We start from the raw sequence: 26,328 nt of genomic DNA, 5'->3' as shown, positions 1-26,328 counted from the left end.
TATCTTTAATATACTTTCGTTTTTGATCTTTTGATTTACAGTTTTTATTTACAGTATATTAATTGATCTTTATAAATAAATTACTTCCTTAATAGACGAGAACTTCACTTCCAATATCTTCTAACTGTGTGTTGCAAGTGAATATTCCACAACATAGTCCACATACTGTAGAAAGGTACTTGCATATACAGTTAGGTCCATAAATATTGGGACATCGACACAATTCTAACATTTTTTGGCTTTAACACAGTGGATTTGAAATTACGTAAATTACGTGAAAGATGTGATTTAACTGCAGAGTTTCAGCTTTAATTTGAGGGTATTTACATCTAAATCAGGTGAACACTGTAGGAATTACAACAGTTTGCATATGTGCCTTTTACTTGTTAAGGGTTCAAAAGTAATTAGACAGAATAATAATCACAAAATAAACTTTCACTTTTTAATACTTGGTTGCAAATCCTTTGTAGTCAATTACAGCCTGCAGTCTGGAATGCATAGACATCACCAGACGCTGGGTTCTACAGCAACTGTCTTCAGTTCCTGCTTGTTTTTGGGGTATTTTCCCTTCAGTTTAGCCTTTAGCAAGTGAAATGCATGCTCAATCAGATTTAGGTCAGGTGATTGACTTGGCCATTGCATAACATTCCAATTATTTCCCTTAAAAATTTCGTTAGTTGCTTTTGCAGTATGCTTTGGGTCATACTCCATCTGTACTGTGAAGCGCCATCCAATGAGTTCTGAAGCATTTGGCTTAGTATGAGCAGACAATATTGCCTGAAACACTTCAAAAATCATCCTGCTGCTTTTGTCAGCAGTCACATCATCAATAAATTCAAGAGAACCAGTTCCATTGGCAGCCATACACGCCCACGCCATGTCACTACTATGCTTCACTGCTTAGGATCATGAGCAGTTCCTTTAATTCTCCATACTCTTCTCGTCCCATCACTCTGGTGCAAGTTGATCTTCATCTCATCTGTCTATAGGGTGTTGTTCTAGCACTGTGAAGGCTTTTTTAGAACTCTAATCTGGCCTTCCTGTTTGTGAGGCTCACCAATGGTTTACATCTTGTGATGAACCCTATGTAATCACTCTAGTGTAGTCTTCTCTTGATTGTTAACTTTGTCACGCATACACCTACCTCCTGGAGAGTGTCCTTGGTCCTTGATCTTTATGATGATTTTGTTTTGTTTCGATAGTGACAGCTATTTGGATCTCATCTTGAAAGTTGACAGTAACAGATTCCAAATGCAAATAGCACACCTAAAATGAACTGAGGAGCTTTCATCTGCTCATTGTAATTGAAATAATGAAGGACTAACACATGCCTGGCCATGAAACAGCTTAGAAACCAACTGTCAAAATATTTTGGACCCCTAACAAGTGGGAGGCATATATGCGAACTGTTGTAATTCATACACCGTTCACCTGATTTGGATTTAACCTCAAATTAAAGCTGACAGTTTGTTGTAAAAGTACATCTTGTTTGTGTAATTTCAAATCCATTGTGTTGAAGAATAAAGCCAAATATTGGGACATCGACACAATTCATTTTTATGAACCTAACTGTAGGTATAGCATTGTAATAAATCTAAAGGAAACAAAGCTTTAAGTATGCAGAACTTTGTACCTGTTTAGGAGCTCCTCTTTGTTACAGGCGGAATATAAATCTTTAGAACCAGACTTGAGCATTTTCAGCAGAGTGTCCGTTTCCCCTTGGCCATAGTGCAACCTGGCCTCTTTGAGTTCAACGGTAAGCTGATGAGAGCTCTGATCCACATGCAAAGATGCTAAAACTTGCTCACGTTCTTTCCTTAGCTTTTCAATTTCTTGTGTTCTCCTGTCTGTTTTCTCTGTTGACTCTAGTCTGTAGAATAAACTAGGACTTTGTGAATCAACTGGCTGCCGGTAACTGGGGTTGAGCTGTTCATTTGTTGCTTTTACTTTACCAAGCATTGATTGTGGTTGATTGATGCCAGACCAATTGGTAAACTTGTTGTGCATTGGCAGATCATCAGGGATCCATTGTTGTTCTTTAAGTGTGCTAATCCCTGCTAGAGGACTGATACTGACGAGAACATCCGTATTGCACTCACTTGGCAATAGAGACATCACATCATCTTCCTGATGTTGCACAGTATCCCAACTTTTGGTTATGTATTCAGATGATCTGAGACTCAACTGACCATTCACAGTTGACAAATTAGGTTTGTCTGAGGATTCCATTTTAGATTGCCTGACTTTAACTGAGGATGATGCAAGTTGGACATCAATGGTACCACTTGAAGTGGAATAGGATGTTCTTTGGAGATGAGTCGGAGAACAAGTTTTTTGTTTGCTTGTTACCCTGTCCTCAACTTCATGATAGTATTTGTTTCCCTCATTGTACATGCGGGGACAGACGGCATTTGAGAAGTCCTCAGATCCATCCAGATTTGGACAAGCAAGGTTGCTCAGGCTTTCAAAGTTCATGGATGATAGCGATTTAGATATTGTTTTGGCATTTCTACAAGCCTTCTGCTGATCTAGAGCCATTTGTTCATAGTTAGATATTTTATGACATTTTAATGGCATGCTGTATAAATTGGAGCATTCTTTTTGTCCTTTGGTTGTCTTAAGGTTTGTTTGTAAGAGTTTCTGCTGAGAGTATCTTGCAGCCTTCAGAGTTAGGATAGGGGAGCATGCGCGATCCATAAGCATAACTTGTTTACTAAAGCCATTCTTTAGGTCTACATTTCTGGTACAAGTCTGATTCTTCTCTAGCTTCATATTTGAGTGTTTTGCTTCAAGGTAGCTGGGTAAAGACCTCTTAAAGGAAGGGTCTACTTTACTACTTTCAAATGCTTCCAAAGTTGAGGACTCCTGATTTGGCACAACAGTGTCTAATGAAATAACCCTTTGTGAAGGAGTCAGACCATTTTGACTGCCAGTTACCTTTGAGCCTCTGGGACGTAAATCAGGCATGCTTTTTATCCTTTCGTAGGCCTGTTCACTTTCATAATTGTTCTTCAAGATCTTGGCCTCACCATCTAGCTGGGATACACTACAAATATCTGAGCCAATCAATTTAACAATAACATTTACTTCATGAGCTGTAGCATTCTTTGAAGCTGAAGCAATCTCTGTCTGGACACCAATGTCCAATGAAGTTTGTGTACAACAGTCCCTCTTGTAGTTACTGCCAGAATGTGCAGTAGAAACCTGAAAACAGGGTTTAGGAAGGTCATGTTTTGAAGGCTTTTCTCCTGTCCGCATACATTGTATGTTCCCTAGAAGATCAGAGGTGTTGTGTATCAGGTCAGAAAGATGTTCAGACATGTTCTGTAGACTTGCCCATGTGGTTTGGGCACTGTTTCCTGGTTTGGACAATGGTGTCTGAGTGCTGCTTCTTCTATGACGGCTCTTGGTTTTAAGGTCTTTATTGGCTTTAATGGTCTGTGTGCCTTGATCACAAGTGCTTGGATTTGGTTGTTCCGGAGATTCATATTCAGAAGAGTAGACCAGTACTATTTCATCAACTTGACCTGAACAGTTGCATAACTCCTCGGAAGCGTCATTGCAAGACTCACATTTCAAATCATTTGGAGTCTGCTTATCAAAACCACTTGAGGACAAAGAAGTGGCCTTCAGCAAAGGTTCAGAAGAAATTTGATCTCTAGAATATCCATTACTACTCAGTGTGCTGGAGAGCCCTTTATTATTTACATATGCGCTCAAATGGGAACTGAAAGGGCAGTCCTGAATATTCAGCCCATTGTCTACACTACAGCACCTGGTCATATTTTTGTTAGAACTACTGGGCGGAGAGTGATGGCAGGATATATTGGCTACACTTCCAAATGCCTGCTTTTTGTGGACTGCTGGGTTTGTGCCTATAGCAGTTCTTGTGTGAATATATGGGTTAATATCACTCGAGGCAAAATGCATTGCAGAATCTTTTCTGTCTGAAACGGTATCAACTAGATTACCATGTACTTCCACACAATCAACTAAAACATCATCAGAAGACCCATTCTTCCCTAAAGTAACATTTTTATTATGCTTTGTTTCAATTATCTTGGTTGGTTGGATTTTAACAGTTGAACCATTCTTTTGTTGACATGCAGTTGTCTTAATTCCAGCCTCCCTGTGTATGAGAGCTCCAACCACAGAGGGTGACACACCAATGTTTGGTTTCTTGGTGTATCTCTTTTGTGTGTCTAATGATTTGGAACAATCTGGTGAAGCTGAAGACTTATTTTGCTCATCAAGAACAGGATTTTTGTGTTTGCCATTAGCATTTTGACTATTAGAAAGTGGATTCCCCTTTAATAAAGGTTTTTTACGAGATGTATGACTCTTAAATGTGGTATTCTCATCCAAGGATAATTCAGATGTGGAATCAGTGGATGAACTTGGAGGTGCCATAAAGTGGGCCCTTCTGTAGCGCCTTTTCCCTCCTTTATGTTTATCAACATTACCATCGCTAACAAAATGTTTTGTATGATCTGCTGCTGTACAGTGTTCTCTTCTGATTGTGTCTGTTGATTGGCATTGATTATCATAACATTCCTTTGTATTTTGACTGTTAGGAGAGTGTTTTGCATTGTGATATACCTCAACATGTGATGAAGTATTGGCCAGAGATTTAGAAGTCGAATGGCAATTTTTAGGCATGCATGGCTCTTGATTTTTCATTTGTTGGTTATCGCAAAACTGATTTGCTTTGATGTGATCATCACTACACTGGGATTTCATTGTGGTTTTCAAATCATTACTTGTGCAGATGAACTGCCTCTCTGATTGTAGATCCTTGTCAGTTTTCTCAATAAGCTTATTGTGAATTTGTGGTTTTTGTGATCTCTGGCCTAAATCTGAATTGCCAGCATCTTTTTTGATATGTATGTGCTCTGCAGATCTTACTTTGTCTTTATTATCACAACTACTGATCATAGTGGCGTAGTTCTTCAATGAATGTTCAGCACAAGGTTCATCGCAAGGTTTTTCATGGTTTCTTGGACCAAATTCATAAAAGGCTAACTTGCTTAGAGGTCGGACTTCAGGAACAGGGTAACTGTCATCCTCACTTGAGTTCCAATGTTCCATACTTGATGTAGAAGAGTTATGTGAACATGTCTTTTTATTTTGTACCTCTAAGTTAGGTAATATTCCAGTGCTGTCATCCATGCTTTTCTGCCATGTATCAGCCAAATCTCTTTCGGTCTCTAAAGAGACTGTCTGTTTCACTGTTGTTTTGGTGGGTAGCGATGCTTGAAGATTGTCACGTTTACTGGACTCTACTGGAGTTGACATCTCCATAAGAAATTTTTCACTTGCTGAACATCTGAGTTCATTTAACAGTCCTGAAGTTTTATGTATTGATGGTTGCTCATAAAATTTGTGCATTTCTTTTGAAGTTGGCCAAGTCTGATTTAGTTTTGTTTCATTTTTCATCTGTGCACACTGATTTACTTTTTGTTCTTTATCCATCTCATTTGTAATTTGAATAGTCTGAGTAGCTTGTGCATGCTTGCAAACCACTGGTTTTAATACTGTGGGACTGCCATTCTCCATAACCTGTTTTTTGGTGCAACAATTCCTTTTAATAGGGTTTGCAGCATCACTATAGTCTTTTCTTAGTTCTGTGCAGACGATAATGTTCTCTTTTGATGTATTCAGTCCAATAACAGTTTCTTTAACACATGGCAGCATTGATTCAAATGTGCCCTGTGATTCTATAGTGCAATATAGTACTGACTCCACATCTTCATTAATATATCCACATTGTTCCACTTTCCCCTCCGTCTTTCTATCAGTAGCCTCTTCTGTGCCACTGGAGTTCAAGAATGCCTGATCCTTCGTAGGCAGCAAATTCTTTGATTCTGTATTGCCATTCAGCACAATAGTGTTGTCTGTAGAAATTGCCATACAAGAGAAAGGGAACAACTGGGAACAGCTACTTTCACAATGTCCATCCTGCATACTTTTGTAATCATATTCATGGTGGTTCGTCTCATACTTGAATTCATCCAGTTTAGTCAAAGAAGAGATTTTCTTCTTGCTATCCAACTTGTAATCTTCACCACAGTCTTCTCTCAAAGACAAATTAAAGTGTTCTTTCACCACCTCTGATATCTTATCGTTAATTGCTGTGTCACTCATTTGAAAATATCTGTTATTCAACGTTTTTCTGTCTATAATCTGAACAGCATCTTTTCTATGCTCTTTACTGTTTTCAGTAATGTTTTTAATCTCAGGACTACTAAAGGATTTCAGGCTAGTGCAATTTGTTTGCGTCAACCCATTATCGCATGCAGTGCAGTCATTTCTAAAAATACTGATGTGATCTTTGCTGATTAAAGCCCTGTAGGCGTCGCTGGCTGATGAGGCACTTTTCATTTCCTTGTCCTGATCAGAGTTTTGCATCCTAGTGGGCAAATTTTCCAAAAGAGATACACTGGTTACAGATTCACTGTTGATGGATGAACAAGCAGACTGTTCCTGATCCGAATTTAGAAGTGCTGATTCAGCATCTAAATATCCCACAATGCCTTTTGTTTGACATGATTCAGTGACTGGCTGCACAATAAAGCATTCACCATCTCTGCTAAAACTACTATCTTTTTCATCATGCTTTTCTAATTGTTTGATATTCAATGCATAATCTTTGGTATATCTTTCGCAATCCATTTTAGTTCTCTGTTTTGTGTAGGAGCGATCCTTTTCCTCATCACATTGTGCATTGGTTTGGCCATTGCTGGCAATGCTGTGCAATTCATTAAGAACTTTTGCGGTTTCAGAGATCTTAATTTCTGAATTTCCTGCATTATTGTATGGAGGAACCTGACAAACAGATGGGTGATCATGGGATGATGATGGATTGTCCTCTCTAATATCTGAATCTTCCTTTGTACTGTTGACCAAGAAGCACTTTGAAATACTGGAACTTGTTGAGATGTCCCCATCTTTGGAAGAACAATCAATCAACAGTGCTTCAGTCACAATGGTATTTAGTGGTTCAGCAGTTGGTTTATTTGTGCATGCTACCCCATCTAGACTGGCATCTGTAAAATCATAGACTGTGTGAATTGTACATGGATCTTTCTCAGCAGTGAGATCCTGGATTCCTGGGATAAATGTAGGTACACTCTCATGGTTATCAAGCAACAGGGTGTTTTCAAATGACGTGTCGTTTGATTCAAGTGTTGCATTTTCACCCTGAGTGGTGTCAGAGCAAGGTGAGCTCTGGCTTTCTAAGTCATTTTTGTTGCCGATCAGATCCAGACTCCTGCTCTCTATCAGTGTCGGTGGATCCTGCTTGAAGTGTCCTGATGCCCTGATGATACGGGGACTGTCTGCTGCATCGGTGGATGACCAAGCATCAGTAAGAGCAAGTGGATTCTCTGTCTCTCTGTTACTCGCACCACTGCAAGGCCTAGATTCAGATGCTAGAAAAGATAGGCTTGAAGGCCCTTTAGCCATGCCTTGGCCATTCTCAGTTTTTAGCTTCTGACTACCATTTAAGCTCCAGTAAACCTCTGCAGGCACATCTTTGGATATTTTTGTCTCCAATTTATTACTGATTGATGGAGAGCCACATGAGGTAGATACAGTTAGATGACTTGGAACCTTATTGAACCTCAGCATAGGTCTGGCAGTCATATGCTTCCAACTGTTCTCCATAACAAGAGAATCTTGGGACATTTGACTGTCTTCACTCTCAGCTTCACTGGAATCACATTCCTCTTGCTGAAGCTGCTCAGCCAGAGCTCTAGCGTAAGCTGATGAGAGAGAGTCTAATGAAAAAATACTTTCACAATCTGAAGATCTGTTGGAGTCCTCCACATCGCCATGTTCCACCCACCCGGCTGCTTTATTTTGTACTTCTACCGATTGCTTAGTACTAGTCAATGCTTCTGCACTATGCCAGTGCCTCTGGTGTTGATATTTTAGTGTGCCAACCCGCCCTAAACTTTCATATGACATTGCTGATTTGATGGGGGACTGTTTGTGTATTTTCTCCAAGTCTTTCCCAGTCTTGTTTTTGATTGATTTTTCGTTAAACTTCCTTAATGCTTTGTTCATAGATTTCACACTTTTATGTCCCCGTGAGCCTGATGGTGGTTTGCGGAAAACTTTTGCTAATGCAGTCCTGATCCCGAAGCCAACAGAGTTGGAAAAAACCTTGCGGATATTATCTAAACCTTTATTTCCACTTTGAGATGGACTTTTTGTTCCCTTTACCAAACTTTTCTGTTTTATTACAGGTAATACTTTTCTCACTGCTTTGGTATTTGAGTCCAGACAATGTTTGTCTTGATCACTAGTGCTTTTCTTGACTAGCAACCTTGTGGAAGCAGTTTTTGCTTTTGTTGCTTCAGCTGAACTTGAATCCTTTAAAGGACTTTCGAGGTTGTCTGAGAAACTGGCCCAGCTTGAGGATCCTTGATCATATCTGGAGGGCATCGTGTTTGAACGCCTTCTTATCTTTTGATCTTGGAGACATTCATCAGATTCCCATTTAGTGTATGTAAAGTCAGAAGATTTGTTCCTTTTAAGGAACTGGCTGTTTGGATTAAAGAAAAGAAAATATTTATTTAAATGCTGTTCTCAGTGTAATGATTGTGATAATCTCATGATGTTATCTTCCAAAGTAAAGCACCTTTTGGCAAAAATTAGTAATCAGATGGTTTACACTTACCTGAAAATAGGAGTGTGCTGGGGGTACAACCGGGACAGTAGATCAGCAGAAAAGGAATGCCTTCTTAAAGTCATCGGACGTCCCCTTAACTTTAAAGAGTATGCCAATTCTAGAGATGAGGTTTCATTGCAACCTTCTAGATGCAAATTTTCCAGCCTCTGCAGTTCACGCTTTGCCTCCAACAGATGGCGCTTTCGTGCAATCTTCTCCAGCTGGTAATGTAACCTTTTGCGGCGCACACGATTCTCAGCTCTGCGCAATGCATGGTGCTTCAGCAGCTCCTCCTGCACCACTCTTTTCCTGTCTCCCATTGAGATTGATGGTGGGACCGTTTCAGCATCTCTGACCTCCTGACTTTCAGAAGTAACAGATAGTACAAGATCTGTCTGGACCCCGGATTCCAGTGTGGTTTTTTCCCTGTGTGCTGCAAGTCGCTGATTTTCTTGCAAGATCCACTGCTGGACTTTAGGCAAAAATAAAAAGAATTTTAGAAAAGTGTTTAGAATTTATTATATTTATTAGGACAAAAAGCCAAGATTTATTTGGTTTTAAAGTTCAAATAAAAATCAAAATGTACATATCTCACGTTATTCCAAATTCCATAAAAATTTTCAGTTAACTTCAAGTGTCAAGTTACAGTCTAAATATTCATTTAACAACTTGATAATGTTAATAAACTACATGTACTTACTATATGGATAGCGTTAGTAGCGTGTAATTATGAATAATTAATTTTTATTACTATAGTAAGAATGTGGAATGTGTAACAAGGACACTTTAGAAAATATTCTAATGCTAGGCCTATTTTAGATGGGCTGTAGCCCACCCATTTTTCTATTCAGCCCCCCTAAAACATTTGCTTTCCCCCAGCAAAAAGAATGTAACTCTTGATGAACTTTCGCAATTTTTATTTCAAAATGAACTACCAATATAAAACACATTACAGTGCGTGTGGTATTAACTATACCATACAGTCTTGCACAGAAGGGATTAAACAGTGACAGAACCACTTAATGTAATCATTTTAACTGTCAGAGTCACTGACAGAGATAGAAGCAACATTTGTTGTCTTGTATAAAAAATTTATTTTTATAATTCAGATCGTGAAATATTTGAATTAGTGAATTAGGTTTAAAAACATATATGTATATTTATGCCATTTAATTACAAAAGTGGCAGTCTATTTTATTTAATACATAAAAAAACTGAATTATTAGCCCCCCTGTAATTTTTCCCCCAATTTCTGTTTAACGGGGAGAAGATTTTTTTTCAACATATTTGTAATTGTAATAGCTTTAATAACTCATTTCTAATAACTGATTTATTTTACCTTAGCCATGATGACAGTAAATAATATTTGACTAGATATTTTTAAGACACTTTTATATGACATTTAAAGGCTTAACTAGGTTAATTAGGTTAACTAGGCAGGTTAGGGTATATGGGCAATTTATTGTAAAATGAATGTTTGTTCTGTAGACTATCAAAAAATATATAGCTTAAAGGGGCTAATAATTTCGACCTTAAAATGTTTTTTAAAAAATTAAAAGCTGCTTTTATTCTAGTCAAAATAAAACGAATAACACTTTCTCCAGGAGAAAAAAATATTATCAGACATGCTGTGAAAATTTCCCTGCTCTCTTAAACATCATTTGGGAAATATTTAAAAAAGGAAAAAAAATCAAAAGGGGTTTAATAATTTTAACTGTATGCATATTTATTTATTTGTTTATTTTGATTATATATTTTAAACCTCATAAGGACCTGAGCCCCCCTGAAATGAAATTTCAAGAATCGCCCCTGGTCTTACCTAAATGTGTTCACCTTCGTAACACAAATAAGGGTGTTTAATCACAATTGCTAACAGTCTAATATGATTCAATGACCTATGTGCTAAGCTAAAGTTAATGTGCTCCCATCAAACCTCGAGATCGGCTGAATGAATTTAACTGTTTAACTCTAGGTCACCTATTTCCATCAACCTATTTAAAAAAAATGTGTTCCTTTAACCTCTGACTAGAGATGTGTGATAGAAAATAAACAGCATCTTAATCCACTATCCTAAAGCATACATAAGAAAAACAATTCCTTACTAAAGACTATTTAACTTATGTTGAACTGAATGCTTAAAAATGAGCAATAGCGGACTCAATAAAGCATTTAAGGCAACTCACTCTCATTGTGCTGTTGTCGAAGACGTGCCTGTTCTCGCTCCAGATCTCTCTCAGCTCTTTTCTGCTCCATCTGAATCTCCTCTCGAAGACACTCAATGTACCACTGCTGCTCCTCTAGTCTCTGTCTGGGTGCTGTCCCACCGCCCCTCTCATCACAACCTGCTCCTGGAACCCTGATCACACAACAAACACTCAGGGTGATGTGCTACCAGATCAGAAAATATGAAGTGTGCTAAAAATAGAAGTGAATACTATCACGAATTTAAAGACATTTTAAAACTGTCTTTTAACAAACAAATTTACTTTCGTCCCTAATTTACTGTGTTGTCTATAAACCGCATGTAGTAACCTAAGCAACAACAAGTCAACTACATAAACAATAGCTTCTCAAGAGGGCTCATTAACAGTTCAACATGAAAAAAAACTGTCAAGGTTCATGAAGTTGTTCAACATATTATCTATGATTGGAAAATCTTCTCTTCTTGAATGAGATCTTATTTACCTGGCGTCAGGCATGGGTTGGTTGAGCTCTGCAGATGTGAAGACCAGACCTCCTTCGCTGGTCTGCAAAGATCAAAAATCAGTGACTATTTAATTTAAACTTTGCACAAAATTGTATGCACTCCTGAGTTAATTAAGTAAGATTGGGTATTTCTCAACAGATTTCTTTTAATAAACTTTAATATATTTTGGAATTATTCATATAATAATAATAATAATAATAATAATACTAATAATAATAATAATAATAATGTTATTATTATTATATGAATAATTCTTTAATATATTAAAGTTTATTAAAAGAACATTGTCTTGAAAACTTCAGAAAATATTAAAATGTTACTATTGAAGTAATTTAGGTTGACTGGGCAATGACTGAAACATGAAATACAATATATGGATTTAAATTGTAAAAAAGTCAGTCAACAGTTTTCATATTTAAAATAATATCATTAAAATATAAAAAAAAAAATTAGGACCACTGACAAAAACACTGAGAAGTTACACTGTTGACCCTTACTGTAGATTATGCAGTAAATAACTGTAAATAGCCAGTGTTCTGCTGTAATATATTTTACTGAAATAGGAGTAGGATTTGTATGAAATTTTGTAGTGCAAAGAATAAATTACAGTAATTTACTTTATGTACCCATTACAGATAATTACTGTCATAATAAATAGTAATTATTATTATTATAACTTTGACTTGACTTGACGTGATATATATTTATTAATTGCATTCATCACTTAATTCAGTACCTGGATGGGAGACCACATGGGAAAGCTAGGTTGCTGCCGGAAGTGGTGTTAGTGAGACCAGCAGGGGGCGCTTAACCTGTGGTCTGTGTGGGTCCTAATGCCCCAGTTTAGTGACGGGGATTCTATACTGCTCAGTGAGCGATGTCTTTCGAATGACACGTTAAACCAAGGTCCTAAAATCCCAAGATACCCTTTGGAAAAGAGTAGGGCAGGGGTGTCAAACGTATGGCCCGAATTTAATGCGGCCCGCAAGATGATTCTGTGAGCTGAAATTTTTCAATAAAATATACTGCTGTTCCAATTGTGTCCACTGGATGGCGCAAAAGCAAACTTAATTTCATCCCATCCAGAAGAATGAATCAGTGTCAATTTGACAGCCATTTCAGAGAGAAAGACCTCATACCTTTTTTTGTATCTGTCTAAGAAAATTAAACATTCGTGATCAATTAACCAGTATAAAATCTTCTCTCGCTCTGCATGTTCCCTACTGCTGTTTCTTTGTGTGCGCGATCTGTCACTCATACAGAAATTCTCACGTGCTCTGCAGACCCACTGAGATGCGCCTTTTCTGCCAAAATGCATCTGAGCGTAATTTCTGAATCTCCTAAAATGTCCAGAATTCAGGTTTTACATTCACATTATAAAGTTGCCGTTATTAGTATGCATTTTTACATTACCATTTCGCAGCTGACTGCGCACACACAGAGAAGAAACATTAAATGATTAATCATATAATAACGGATTCAGATAAACTTTATACACGGAGAGAACAAAATCTATAATGGCTGCAAAATATTTATACACCATCAGAAATGGTTAATCAACTAATTTGCCTTATTTAAATACACTTTTTATTCTAGTAATTATTATAATTTTTTTGCAGTAATGTCTAACTTTTTATTTATTTTTTTCTGATATTTATTTCTCATTTGCTGCATATTTTATTAATTTAATGATGCTAATATATTACATACTTTATACATATCTAAAATGTTTTGACAATACTGTAAATGTCATTCCAATATAGCAACTTTAGAGAGAGAGAGAGAGAGAGAGAGAGAGAGAAAGAGAGAGAGCCTGTGGCTTTAAATGCAAACGAGCTGCTTATTTTAATTTATTCCAGCAGTTCTGAAATGTGAGTCACACACAAATGCCGTTTGCAATACACACACAGGGCCGGAACAAGCTGAACTGCCGCTTTAGGCAAAGGACGGTCACACCGCCCTCAACCCCAACCCCCTGAGGGCGCGGGTGGTGAGGGTAGTGTCGCAGACGCCGCCCTCTCAATTCTGCCGCCCTAGACGCGGATTTAATTGAGGGCGCGGGTGATGAGGGTAGTGTCGGGGACGCTGCCCTCTCTGCACTAGACGCGGATATAACTGAGTGCGCGGGTGGTGAAGGTAGTGTCGGGGACGCCACCCTCTCTATTATGTCGCCCTAGACGCGGATATAACTGAGGGAGCGGGTGGTGAGGGTAGTGTAGGGGGACACCGCCCTCTCTATTCTTCCACACTAGACGCGGATATAACTGAGGGCACAGGTGGTGAGGGTGGTGTCACGGATGCCGCCCTCTCTATTCTGCCGTCCTAGACGCGGATATAACTGAGGGCGCGGGTGTTGAGGGTAGTGTCAGGGTCGCCACCCTCTCTATTCTACTGCACTAGACGCTGATATAACTGAGGCAGCAGATTGTGAGGGCAGTGTCACTGACGCCGCCTTCTCTATTCTACAGCACTAGATGTGGATATAATTGAGGGCGCGGATTGTGAGGGTAGTGTCACTGACGCCACCTTCTCTATTCTACCGCACTAGATGTGGATATAATTGAGGGCGCGGATTGTGATGGTAGTGTCGCTGACGCCACCTTCTCTATTCTACCGCACTAGATGTGGATATAATTGAGGGCGCGGGTGGTGGGGGTACTGTCGGGGACGCCGCCCTCTCTATTTTGCCACCCAAGGCGGTCGCCTAGGTCGCCTCTATAGACGCGCTGGCCCTGTACACACAAACATATGCGTGTTTACTGACACCATGTGACCGTAAGGATTATACCAGTTGAGAATAAAATTTATTACAAACATGCTCTGTTTTAAAAACATTTTAAACTTATAAAAATCACAGAGAGTTGGAACAAATATTTTAATCCCAGCTTATATGCAAAAATAATAATAATACATCCGTGGACATGTGTATACATGTTGTTATAGAAACATGGCGCCTTTCAGTCAGTTCAGTGGATGGCGAAAACCACACTACTATGTCATGTTGCGATAGTCCTCAAAATCACTGGGATTTGGACCCTATTTTAACATCAGGAAATTAAAAAAAAAAGAGACTTGTTGCGTTTCATTGTGGACACACTATACACACAGACATTCCAAGCTTTAGATTTTTTTTAACATAGGTGCCCATTCTAATCTCTAATAAAAATTCACATTTAAAAGATTAATTCACCCAAAAACAACACAAATGAATTAGTTTCCTTCCACTGTGGAACACAATAGAAGATATTTTGAACAACGCTGATTGCTGGGACCCAATGACTTGTATAGTAATTTCTTTTGCTATGGAAATTGTCCCAGTAATCAGCATTCCTCAAAATAACTTCTTTTGTTTTTAACAGAAGAAAGACGCTCACAAATAATTAAAAACACATGAAAGAGTACAGGTAGTAAACAAGTAATATTATAATAGATCAATTATATTTTTTGTGCATTTAAGCACTGTAAAGCACAAACGTTACCCGTCTCCTCTCTCTTAGAACAGCCGCCTCAGCAGGATGATTGAATCTGAACCTATGGAGTCCTCCTAAAGTAATTACTGCACCTTCAGGGGATACAGAGATGCACAATAACACATTGGGACACTCAAAGTGTTTACCAATGCAAAATCAATATTTTTGTCTGTATATGAAATATGTTTTGAAGGTTGTTTTCAGCACGTTTTGTTTACCTTGTGCAAGTCTGCAGGGCTCTGTGATCTCTCTTTCACTGACCATGCAGATGTGTCCCGACACTGGCTTCAGAGTAACCACCCCGCTCTTGTTCTCAATCACACAGGAGGATCCTTCTGGCAGGACTGAGGGATTGAGATGAAATTTAATCACTGCGTTCCTTTAAAAATAAATGTTGCGATACATAACTGATAAAAACCATCATTACATTACACTACAGTTGCGATGTGGCTGATTTCAATTTTGATTTTCATCTGTATATAAACTGCATTAATGATGTTTTTGTAAGGCAGTGAAAGTTAACAGCACCCTTGTTCAATTCAAAATAACCAGAAAATACTTATGTGTTGGGTTTTTGGATTATTGCCGAAAATAAGCTCTGGTTACAACTAAACTTTGACTATTGCACATTTCACTCATGATGATAATGTATACAAATAGACAATTTCAAACTCATGACAAATAAATCAGTTTGAGTAAAACAATTACTTGTCTAATAGAGAAAAAAGGCCTGATTGATTGATATTTTGCGGCGTAAATTTATTCTGAATTTAGTTAACGGGAAGGTTACCCAAAAATGGAAATTCTGTCATCATTTACTCATCCTCTACTTGTTCCTTACCCGTTGGAATTTAATTCTCTTGAACACAAGATATACTGAAGAATGTTGGGAAAAAAAGCAGCCATTGACTTTCATAAAGTTTTGTTGCTGTATTTTCCCACATTCTTCTGAATATTTTTTTTTGTGTTCAACAGAAGAAAGAAATTCTTAAAAGTTTAAAACTGCTTGAGTATTAGTAAATCGAGAAAAAAAATATTCATTTAATAAAATAAAACACTATGAGTATGTTACAAATCAAATATTATATCCACCTTATAAAAATGCTCCTTTCTACTGCTGAAACACAGTTAGCTTTTAGGATATTGAAGCTTCAATAAAGCTTAAAGTTTCTTTGAATTGTAAAGTTGCACTCATGAATATTATGAGCTTAGTGTACATACAGTGCTCAGCATATATAAGTACACCCCTCACAAATGATTGAGCCATTAAGTCATTTATTCAAAAGATTCATTTAGACTCATTTAGGAAAGAAAAAATTGCCTGTCTTTATTAATGCTTTGTTGGATTACTGACTCTCCTGATTTGTTCAACACCATAATCAAAAAACCATTCAGGTTTGAAGTATGCTGTTCTGCTGGGATATTTGTCTTCGACTACATGCAAGCCAGGCTCATTCTGAAAACGTACAGCTACATATATTTCTGGAGAGCGCCAAATAAACGTCCCAGGAAAAAAATACGTCCCAGGAGCTACGTTTTTTTTTGCAGTTTTGGTTTTCATGAATCCACCAGAGGTTGCTGTGTACGCTTTTTCAGATCTCAAATTTCTCTTAGTGTTTTTAAAAGCACCGATTGACCCACCCTCCCACTTCCCTAAACCCAACAGACAGTTTAAAAAAGCAATCCAGAAAAAGAACCCTTGTCTGATTTTACCATGTTTTCAGATTTGACCACATTCTCACGCTGTTATTTACTTGTTTATTCTATTTTTTTGGCTTTTTTCTTACCTGCTTTCTGAAACTATTTTTCACCGGACTCGAATCTTGTCATTGTGGTCAACTGCGTCTCTGCGTCTTAAGTCCGCTGACATACTGTACATGTCAAGCTAACTAGAAAAACTGGTAACAGCGGGACAGCTGTCCATACATAGGTAAGCGATCAGCTGTTAAACGTGAAAAGTAACTGCGTCACAGTGTTCGTTTTGAAAACTAAATGCAGCCATACGTCCTTCAAGCTACATGATTTGTGATCTCCAGAAATATATATATGGGCATGTTTTCAGATTGAGCCTATGTTGACTACAGTAAAGAGTGCAACTGATCAGCAACTTTCAGTAGCTCAGTGGTAATGACATTCGCCTATAACACCGGAGATCCGGGTTTTTCACTGGCCCTGACAGTGTATCATATGTGCATATGTATGGAATGTATCAAATATGTATATGTATAGAGTGTATATGTATAACGTATTGTTGAAATTGAAATTTGTATGTGCATATGTATAGTGTGTATCATGTGTGCATATGTATAGAGTGTATCATATGTGCATATGTATGGAATATTGTATATGTAAAAAGTGTATTGTGTGCATATGTATGGAGTGCATCAAATCTGTATATGTATAGAGTTTATATGTATGGAGTGTATCATGTCTGCAAATGTATGGAGTGTATCATGTGTGCATATATATGGAGCGTATCAAATCTGTATATGTATATAGTGTAAATGAATGTATGGAGTGTATCATGTGTGCATATGTATGAAGTGTCTAACTTCAAGTAGCTCAGTGGTAACATCACTCACCTATAACCCCAGAGACACGGGTTCGATACCCTGATAGTGTATCATGTTTGATATGTATATAGTTTATCATGTCTGTATATGTATAGAGTGTACATGTATATAGTGTATTTTGTGTGCATATGTATGGAATGTATCACATCTTTATGTGTGCATATGTATTTAGTGTATTATTTATGGTGGGATCAGCAACTTCCAGTAGCTCAGAGGTAATGTCACTCGCCTATAACACCGGAGACCCAGGTTCTATACCAAACTCTGACAGTGTTTTATGTGTGCGTATGTATGGAATGTTTCAAATATGTATATGTATAGAGTGTGTGCATATGTATTGAGTGTCTATCATGTGTGCATATGTATGGAGTATCAAATATGTATATGTATAGAGTTTATCATGTGTGCATATGTATAAAGTGTATCAAATCTCTAGTTTTACAGAGTTTATCATGTGTTCATATATATGGAGTGTTTCAAATCTGTTTATGTGTAAAGTGTATCATGTATGCAGTGTATTAAATCTACATATGAATAAACTGTCCTAAGACCTTGACAGTGTATCATGTGTGCATATGTATGGTGTATCATGTGTGCATATGTATATAGTGTATACGTATGTATATATGTACCGTAAATGTAAATGCTAAAATGCAAATGAGTTTATAAATTGTAGCTTACAGAAAACAAGTCATCATTGCAGCAATCTAATTGTCACTGTCAATACCAGATGTAAACAAACCACATTACTCAAAGACAAACTTGACATACCTATGTGAGGGTCTTCAAGATTTTCACCCTGAGGCCCGATTCTTGTCACCCCTTCCTGCAGCACCAAAATCAAACAAACATTAATATGAGTTTAGCACAACATTTAGCACAAGCCACTCTCAACTATTTCCAAAACAACACATTTGTTTCTTCCACGTCTAAGTTTTATTTTCTTACACACCCCAAAAAGCCAAGCCAGGTATTTGTCTACTGTTTATGTAGGATAACAACCTAGCTTATATAAGCCCGGACACATGGGCGCACAATCATTTCCAGGTGGTTTTAGCTATTAAAAAGCAAGGAAACTTCTGAAATTACAGCGCCTTGAGGCTTTATGGCCTATCAGGAGAGAACAGTTAGCACAGATTTACTTATATAAGTAAAATGATTAAACACAAAAGTAGGAAAGAAGGTAAAAGGCAAGGGAGGGATATTTGGACCACATTGACAAAACTCTAGCAGTTTTACCTTCCTGTGAGAAGTATCTCAAAGAGTTTTGCACACAGAACAAGAGAAGAAAAGATAGGGAAGAAATGAAGAGAGAATCTATTGGAGGGAAGAGAGAAAATTAATTGGTTAATGACCCAGAAGGACTTAAAAGAGAGAAGATCAGCTGAAGGCAGGATAAAAGCTATGTATTGTGTATACTAGCTGAATAGTTGTACCCGGAGGTGGTAGATGGTGACGCCTGTGCTTAGGACATCCGGCTCTAGAGCTATGAGATGTGGCTGGAGTGAGTGGATAAGAACTCCTGCTCTGTCCTGGTTAATGTCCACATTGTAACGCTCCAAAAGGGCTCGCTTATCATGCCAACTGTCAGACCAGTCTTTAGTCAGCTGCTCCACCTGTTAGAGAGTGGAAAGTCAACACAGTTGAAACACTGAGCATTCAACTAAAGTAAAATGTCATTAAAGTTACATTGTGTATTATAAGCTAACATAATAAGTCACACTCCAAGATATTAAGCTGTATTTCCATGCAAAGTAACTGAATTATAAGAAGGTGCAATTATAAGAAACAAAGTGTCTCACAAAGTGTGAGCTATTACAGTCACTTTAAATTACAGGGTTGAATATGACACTCTAAGAAATAGTCACATTTGTATTATGCAGAGCTGCTACCTAGTTACCTAGCCGGAGAATATTTCTAGGTGCTGTGTAATATCATTCATTTAGCCAAGGAATGGCAGCAAAGACCCTTAATTATTACGCAGGAATGAGAGGATAGTTCCTAGCCATATCGCCCTAGAAAATAGCAACTTTTAAAAAAAATTTCTTAGTATCTGATGTAACTACAAAAAAGTAAAGCTTTAAATAGGAAAATTATTGAAACACTTTTTTTAATTTATTGACTTGCTAATGGTCTAATCCGATCCAATGTTTTATGCTAAGCTAAGCTAAAAGTGCTCCCGCCAGACCCAGATTGCCTGAATGGATTCAAAAATAAAAAACTCCAGCCTTTTCCAAAAAGTGGAGTGTTCCTTTAAATACAACTAAGGTCTTTTTACGTATTTAAATAAGCTTCTCAGAATTATTATCAGACCGTTTCAGACTCCAGCATTTTAAACAGGTGAACTAACCTTCATTTCATTCTGCAGGACTATATCAGAAAAGCTGCTTTCTCTCTCATCACTGAGAGATGGACTAGGGTTCCTCTGCTGTGGATGGAAAAAAATATTTATCAGTCAGCAAAGCTTTTGACTTATTTATGAGTTAAGATTTGCCTAAAATTTTAAACATTGTGACACCATGGGCCCTATCATATACCCAACGCAACGCGGCGCAAGGCGTACAGCAATTGTTGTTTGTTATAGTTTCAGCTGGATGCAAGTGTCATTTTGACGTTTTGCACTACGCTGTTTAAATAGCAATAGCATTTGCACTCATACTGTATGTGCGTCCATAGGCATTCTGGTCTAAAAAAGGAAGTGTGTTAAGGTGCATTAATGGCACATTGCTATTTTGATGAACTAAAATAGGCAAAATAGACCAGCTGAGAGGAGGTCTAAAGTCCAGCACAGAGCATACTAGTGTGCGCCTCGCTTAAACATTGCCTAATACACACAGGATGTTCAGCGATACACAAATACCTTTACAAATGAAAAAGAATTAAAGAAATAAAATACTACAAACAATATTATTTTTTACATAAATATAAAAACCACTGCCTCAATGCCTTCTTCATCTCAGGGGGCTTTTTCAGTTTATTTATGACAACTTGCTTTTGTATAATGTTATTATTATTAGTAGTATTATTTATTATATGCATATTTAGATTTGTTTTATTAAAAACAAGCTTAGATTTGCCCACCTGACAGGTTTTAGACCATATTGGGCACAGCATGTGTATTTGGACATAACTCAGTTGTTTGACTACACTTCATTATTATTGATCATTTATTCGTTTGCTGGAAATTCGAACTAAATTTAAAAATAGTTTTGAAACAAATATTTCCGCTTAACAAACAAAATTAATTATCTAGGCTAATGAATGTTTGTGCGTACAACACGTTTCCTTATCCACGAAAGAGAGTGAAAGTAAACGTAAAGAATGAGGAGGCTCATTCTTTCATTCTCGCGCTCAGTTTTTCCAGTTTTTTTTTTTGAAGTGCTCAGTTTTTCCACTTACAAAGTCTGCCATGTAAATAGCAAATGCACTATGGCGCGACGCAACTGACTCTTAAAGGGAATGGGAAATGAGACTCTGATTGTTTGTTCTCAAAACACACTTATAACTCATTAAGAAAACAATCTCAACCATGTTAGACTATGTGCTGCGGCGCAAAGCAGATTTTAAAATAGCAAAAGTGGATTCTTACACGCCCTAATGCTTTTGCGCCCTGCGCTTTGGACTTTGCGACTGGATCGTCAAAATAGAGCCCAATGTGTTAAGCAGATACCAGAAAAGAGTCCATTTTATTATTATTCTAACCAACTGCAACAGTCAGAAACTTAGGACAATAAAATATAATTAGCTTTTTTGCTTCATGAAACTCATTAACATCAGATTCAAAATGCATTGCATTTGACTTTTGACGGGTTTTCAAGACCATAGCATTCTTCAGTTGTATGTGTATACTAGTTGTACTTGTATACATGGAGTGACACTTTCTTCATCAGCACAGTATGCTGTACTGTATGTGGAGCATGATAATTTTAAATACAATATATGCACAGCTCACACGTGCTTTGCATTTGTTTTTTATGTTTTTTATGCTCAAATTAGTTCACAAGGTGGCAGGTAAAGTCACAGAAAAAGACAGGCAGACATAACAACCAAAAAATAGCAAAAAAAATAGTTTTGTTTGTGCATGACAAGCTATCAGATTCAATACACTATATAAACGTGTGCATACACTAAAACACAGAGTAAAAATGTATACAGGTATTACGCTCCATTTACATTAGTGCTTTTCATTTTAGAATGAAATCGCTCATTTTTCAGACCGACTTTTTTTTAATTTCTTTTTTTTGCTCTCTGACACAGCTTAAAACACATGACACTTGACCATTCAGGCTCACTGGGCACGCGTATACTTTGTCGCCATCCAATCTAGCGCTTGTACAATGGTCATATCAGAGAGAGGTTTGGCGAATCAGTGAACAATATGCAATAGTCCAATAGACCATCAGAAAACAATTGTTGATAGCCATGCCTCTGTTTTCAGAAGTTTGTGTTCAGTCAGTCTATAATGAAACAGAACACCCGCCATTCGTTTTTTCAAAATTCTCTGTTTTTATGGATCTAAATTGTGTAAATACCAGACAACCATAACAAAATGTATGCATTTTAAAATGAAAATGCATTAGTGTAAATGAAAAAAGAAAAAAAAATGAGTGCAAAATTTCAAAGCACATTTATGTAGAAATATTAAAAAATCTGGTACCATTTCAAAGGTGAGCAGCATGCTCTTAAGACGATCGATTTCCTCCCGCAGTTCCCTAATCAACCTCACGTTGGCATCCTGGAATAAAAACAAGAAACATTTCAAGTTCCTCAACATGCTTTGTTACAATTTGACTGTGGGATTGTAAGTTACCACATGTGTGTGCATTTGGACATCACCTCATTGACTCTTGGCTTGTTAACAATATTCCTGGCATGAGCTGCATAGCGGAGTGTGCTTAAAGTCTCGTTGTAGCTGCTGCTGGATGGTGAGACCGCTGGGAGAAAACAAAGTTCACAATTCATTCTACTGACTCTGCAATGGATGTGATAATATGGTTTCTGCAGGATACACCCAGTTTTGACTATATCATTATTGAACTATATCTATATCACAATGCCGTTTTCATTTGTAGGTAAAATACGACTAATTATACATGGACTAGTGAAAGAAGGAAGATGAATGACTTTGAGGAGATCATGTGGAAAAGGCAAGATCTTTAGGAATATAAAACAACTGCTTGATGGGAAGTCCGACTGAGCTTTTTAAATGGATAGTTCGCTCAATAATTACCATCCTGTTATTAATTATTTACCAATCATGTTGTTGCAACCCCCTTAGACCTTTTCTCACCTTCATAAAACAACTTAAGATATTTAGGATAAAATCTAAGAGCTCTCTGACTAACACTCTGTAATTTTTTTGTTTTTTTTAACTGTGACATTGTTGGCCTATATCTCCTCTTTCTTGTCATGTCAGGGTGCACATTTATTAAGAGCAGTCCTTTTTTTTGACATTAGAGTCAGCAACGCAACACACAAGTATCGTAGTAAACACGTTCCCTGATCTGATGGCAAACAAAGTCTTCATTTAAAGTTTTTGGTGCACATGGAACATTTTGACAATGTTTTAGTTCCTTTTCGGGACTTTAAACATCTCTGGACAGTTTCTGTCTATGGAGATTGTGAAAACTCTTGGATCTCATGTAAAATATCTTAAGGTCTCATAGTTCCTATGATGAATGAAGGTCTCAAGGGATTGAGACGACATGATGGTGATTAATTAATTACACAATTTTTAATGAACTATCTATGAACTATAATGTTAAGCTTAATTTGTTCACATTTTTTACCTTTATTTTGTTTAATATACAATATAAATATTAAGGAAGGTATTGCACATAGGTATATCACATTAATACTATACTGTATATTGCTTTCAGTTACAATAGATACATTTTACTAAAATGACAATTCTACAATGACAATTTCACTAAAATGACAACCACGTTGTGGTTAGATGGGAATGTCTTTATTTTCTTTATGCTCAATGCAAATATGTTTTATTCCTATTATATATGAAATTGCATGTATATCTATATATAAGTAAGAGAGAGAGAGAGAGAGAGAGAGAGAGAGAGAAATTAACATACAAAACCACAAAGCAAAACGGATGATGAAGGTTATCACTTCTGCAACAATTAAGGTGTGGTTAGATGGGAATGTCTTTATTTTCTTTATGCTCAATGCTTTTTAAGTCAAGTACAGTATGTTTTATTCCTATTATATATTAAATTCTGCATTGCTCAGTTTGCTTGAATATTCTGTAAAAAGGTTGCCTAAAATAAATGGACAGTCCACTTAAAAAATGAACATATAGACACTATTTAGTCACCTTGAAGTAGTTACAAACCTTTATTTGTTTCTTTATTCTGTTGAACAAAAGCTGAAAACCAGAAAACCCAATACTATGGAAATCAATGTTTACTGGTTTCCAGCTTTATTAAAAATACCTTCTTTTGTGTTCAACAGAAGAAAGAAAGTTAAACAGGTTTGGAACGAGTCAATGGTACGTAAATGATGGCAGAATGTTCAGTTTTGGGTGAACTATGCCTTTAAAATTGAATAACATTTGAAACAAGTCAATGCACTGAGCAGCTTCAGTCATAAAAGTTAGTACTGTAGTAGTAATGATAGGTACAAACAATGGTCTTTATCAAACTAGGACAATTGACAGGATCTGGTACCATTACAAGGCTCATCACGAAAAGAAACTGATAGTGAAAAAGCTAAAATTGTGGGATGAACTGACCCAATATGTGTTTTTTACAGGGTTTCTGCAGCTTTCATCAAGTTAAATTTAAGACATTTTTTAAGATTATTATGAATGAAATTTTAGACTCAAAAAGGGCTAAAGGCTAAGGAAATTTTCAAATGGCCCAGATGGAAAATAATTTTTATTTGCCCTATCAAAAGATAAAAATAATAATTTAATAAATTTGTTAAAACAATAATAAATGAACAATATATTTTTTTATATTTTATATTTTATTTCTTAACAAATGAATATTGTATTTAAAAATTGTGAAAATTTAAATATTGTGTAAAAACAAGCAAGCTCTACTTGTACCCATACACTTTTTTCCAACATAAACTTTCTTTAAAATAAAATAAAAATAATTAACAAATGTTTTAAAAGTTTTCAAAACTATAATAAACGAAATCTATGCACAACAATCTGTCCAGGTCGGTGTCCTCAGCAGTACATACATGGAGAACTTTTAAACAAATGTTATTGTAAATAAAATAATTAAACTATTATAATAAATAGAGTTAAAATGATCTTTTTAAATAAAAAGTGTTAGGTTTTATTGAGATGCATCGTTGGTGATTGGATTTTTTTGGCCAGATTAAGCAGCAATCCATAAACCTGTTCAACCTGTAGACCTGTTTAAAAAAGATTTAAGACCTACAACACAATATTTCAGTAAATGTAAAACTTTTTAAGGTCTAAAATTTGGATTTTGAGATTTAAGACATTTTGAGGCTTTTTAAGACCCTGCAGAAACCCTGTTCTACAACCAGCAAATTTACGACATGACCCTACAATTAGTACAAATAATCATACGTTTATTGTATCTTAATGAGTCACCACCTGCTGTTTCAACAATACTGTCAAGTATAAAAGTCTTGTTCTTTAAATAAATCTTTAAAAAAAAACTCTAATTTGATTCCGAATGACTTACTTGCAATCATAATGGTTTTGGAGTTTCCGCCCAGGCTGTCTTTGAGCAGCCAGGTGAGGACAGAGTCTCTGTAAGGAATAAAGCAGTGCCTGCGTCCGCTGCCTGACAGAGAGCTGGACTGGCTGCCCACGGTGCTGCCTTCACCCTCACTGAGCATACTGTTGATGCTCTGACTGCTGCTGGACATTTGACAGTTTTGGGCTAAAGATACAATTGAGAGAAATAGGATTAAAAGAAAGATACTGGAAGATAATAGAAATTAAGAGGTTTGTAATTTATATTACACTAATCTGAACAAATCTTAGAAAACTGGACTGAAGCAGTTTTAGTTTACTAGAACTTCTATGTTAAGCTGCTTTGACACAATCTACATAGTAAAAGCAATATAGAAATGAAGATGAATTGAATGGAATTAAAGAGGTCAATGCCTACCAAGAGCGGAAATGACAATGCCAAGGGTGACAAGAGATTTGTTGATGTTTGCTCCCTCTGTTATTCGGTCTCTGCAGTATTGAGGGTCTGCTCGTTCACTGATAAAAGCACAAAGAGTGTGTTTTATTTGTAATAATCAGAACTAGTGTTCATTAGAACACTTGCTTTCAGGGATGAAACACTAGGGGGCCACCATGATCATATGTTATTGTGGTTATTAAAAGGCACATGTTAGATTATAAATAAAGAATATATCCAGGATCTGTTCTACTCTCAAGGAATGAGTGGTTTAAGAATTAAAAAAAGAGATACACTCACTAACCTGCCAGCCAGGTCTACCAAGTTGATTTTGCTTACGATTTCTGAAGGAAGATTGTTTTCTAGAATAGCCTATAAAAAGAAAACTATTATCACAAGATTATCCTGAAACAGAGAATTTTAAAAACTACTTTTATTCAGAAATTGCTGGTAAATTTCACACACACACACACACACACACACACACACACACACACACACACACACACACACACACACACACACACACACACACACACACACACACACACACACACACACACACACACACACACACACACACAAATCTTAATGAAATTACACACAATACAATGAATAAAATGTTATATTATGGACATTAAATAGTATTTTTTTTTATTCCTAACTTATTTCGATCATTTTCTTTACAGTGTACCATTAAAGAGAGAGAGACAGAGATTTGAGTTTATTGCCATATCAGCTTTTCTGGCTGTCATGGCAAAAAAGCAGATGA

General features: G+C 36.7%; 1 protein-coding gene and 1 long non-coding RNA gene across 2 annotated transcripts in view; one reads left to right on the top strand and one right to left on the bottom strand.

The window, feature by feature from the left end:
- Window positions 1-26,328, bottom strand: part of stard9 (StAR-related lipid transfer (START) domain containing 9) — a 78,184-nt gene that overhangs the window by 9,531 nt on the left and 42,325 nt on the right. The window contains exons 9-22 of the mRNA XM_087290837.1: window positions 25,861-25,928; window positions 25,539-25,636; window positions 25,107-25,307; window positions 22,261-22,358; window positions 22,082-22,159; window positions 19,775-19,852; window positions 18,861-19,040; window positions 18,196-18,250; window positions 15,070-15,195; window positions 14,861-14,943; window positions 11,360-11,421; window positions 10,858-11,030; window positions 8,684-9,146; window positions 1,634-8,548 (exon numbers count right to left, since the gene is read on the bottom strand). Of these exons, the coding sequence (XP_087146963.1) occupies window positions 1,634-8,548; window positions 8,684-9,146; window positions 10,858-11,030; window positions 11,360-11,421; window positions 14,861-14,943; window positions 15,070-15,195; window positions 18,196-18,250; window positions 18,861-19,040; window positions 19,775-19,852; window positions 22,082-22,159; window positions 22,261-22,358; window positions 25,107-25,307; window positions 25,539-25,636; window positions 25,861-25,928 (8,678 nt within the window). The remainder of the gene's footprint in view (window positions 1-1,633; window positions 8,549-8,683; window positions 9,147-10,857; window positions 11,031-11,359; window positions 11,422-14,860; window positions 14,944-15,069; window positions 15,196-18,195; window positions 18,251-18,860; window positions 19,041-19,774; window positions 19,853-22,081; window positions 22,160-22,260; window positions 22,359-25,106; window positions 25,308-25,538; window positions 25,637-25,860; window positions 25,929-26,328) is intronic.
- Window positions 1-26,328, top strand: part of LOC147833146 (uncharacterized) — a 106,300-nt gene that overhangs the window by 57,894 nt on the left and 22,078 nt on the right. The gene's annotated exons all lie outside the window — the stretch shown is intronic.

The sequence above is a fragment of the Danio rerio genome, chromosome 17 (genome assembly GCF_052040795.2).
Source record: "Danio rerio strain M-AB ecotype USA chromosome 17, GRCz13ab, whole genome shotgun sequence".
Lineage (NCBI taxonomy): Eukaryota > Metazoa > Chordata > Actinopteri > Cypriniformes > Danionidae > Danio > Danio rerio.
The sequence above is the reverse complement of the archived record's forward strand: the minus strand, read 5'-3'. Positions and strand labels throughout refer to the sequence as shown.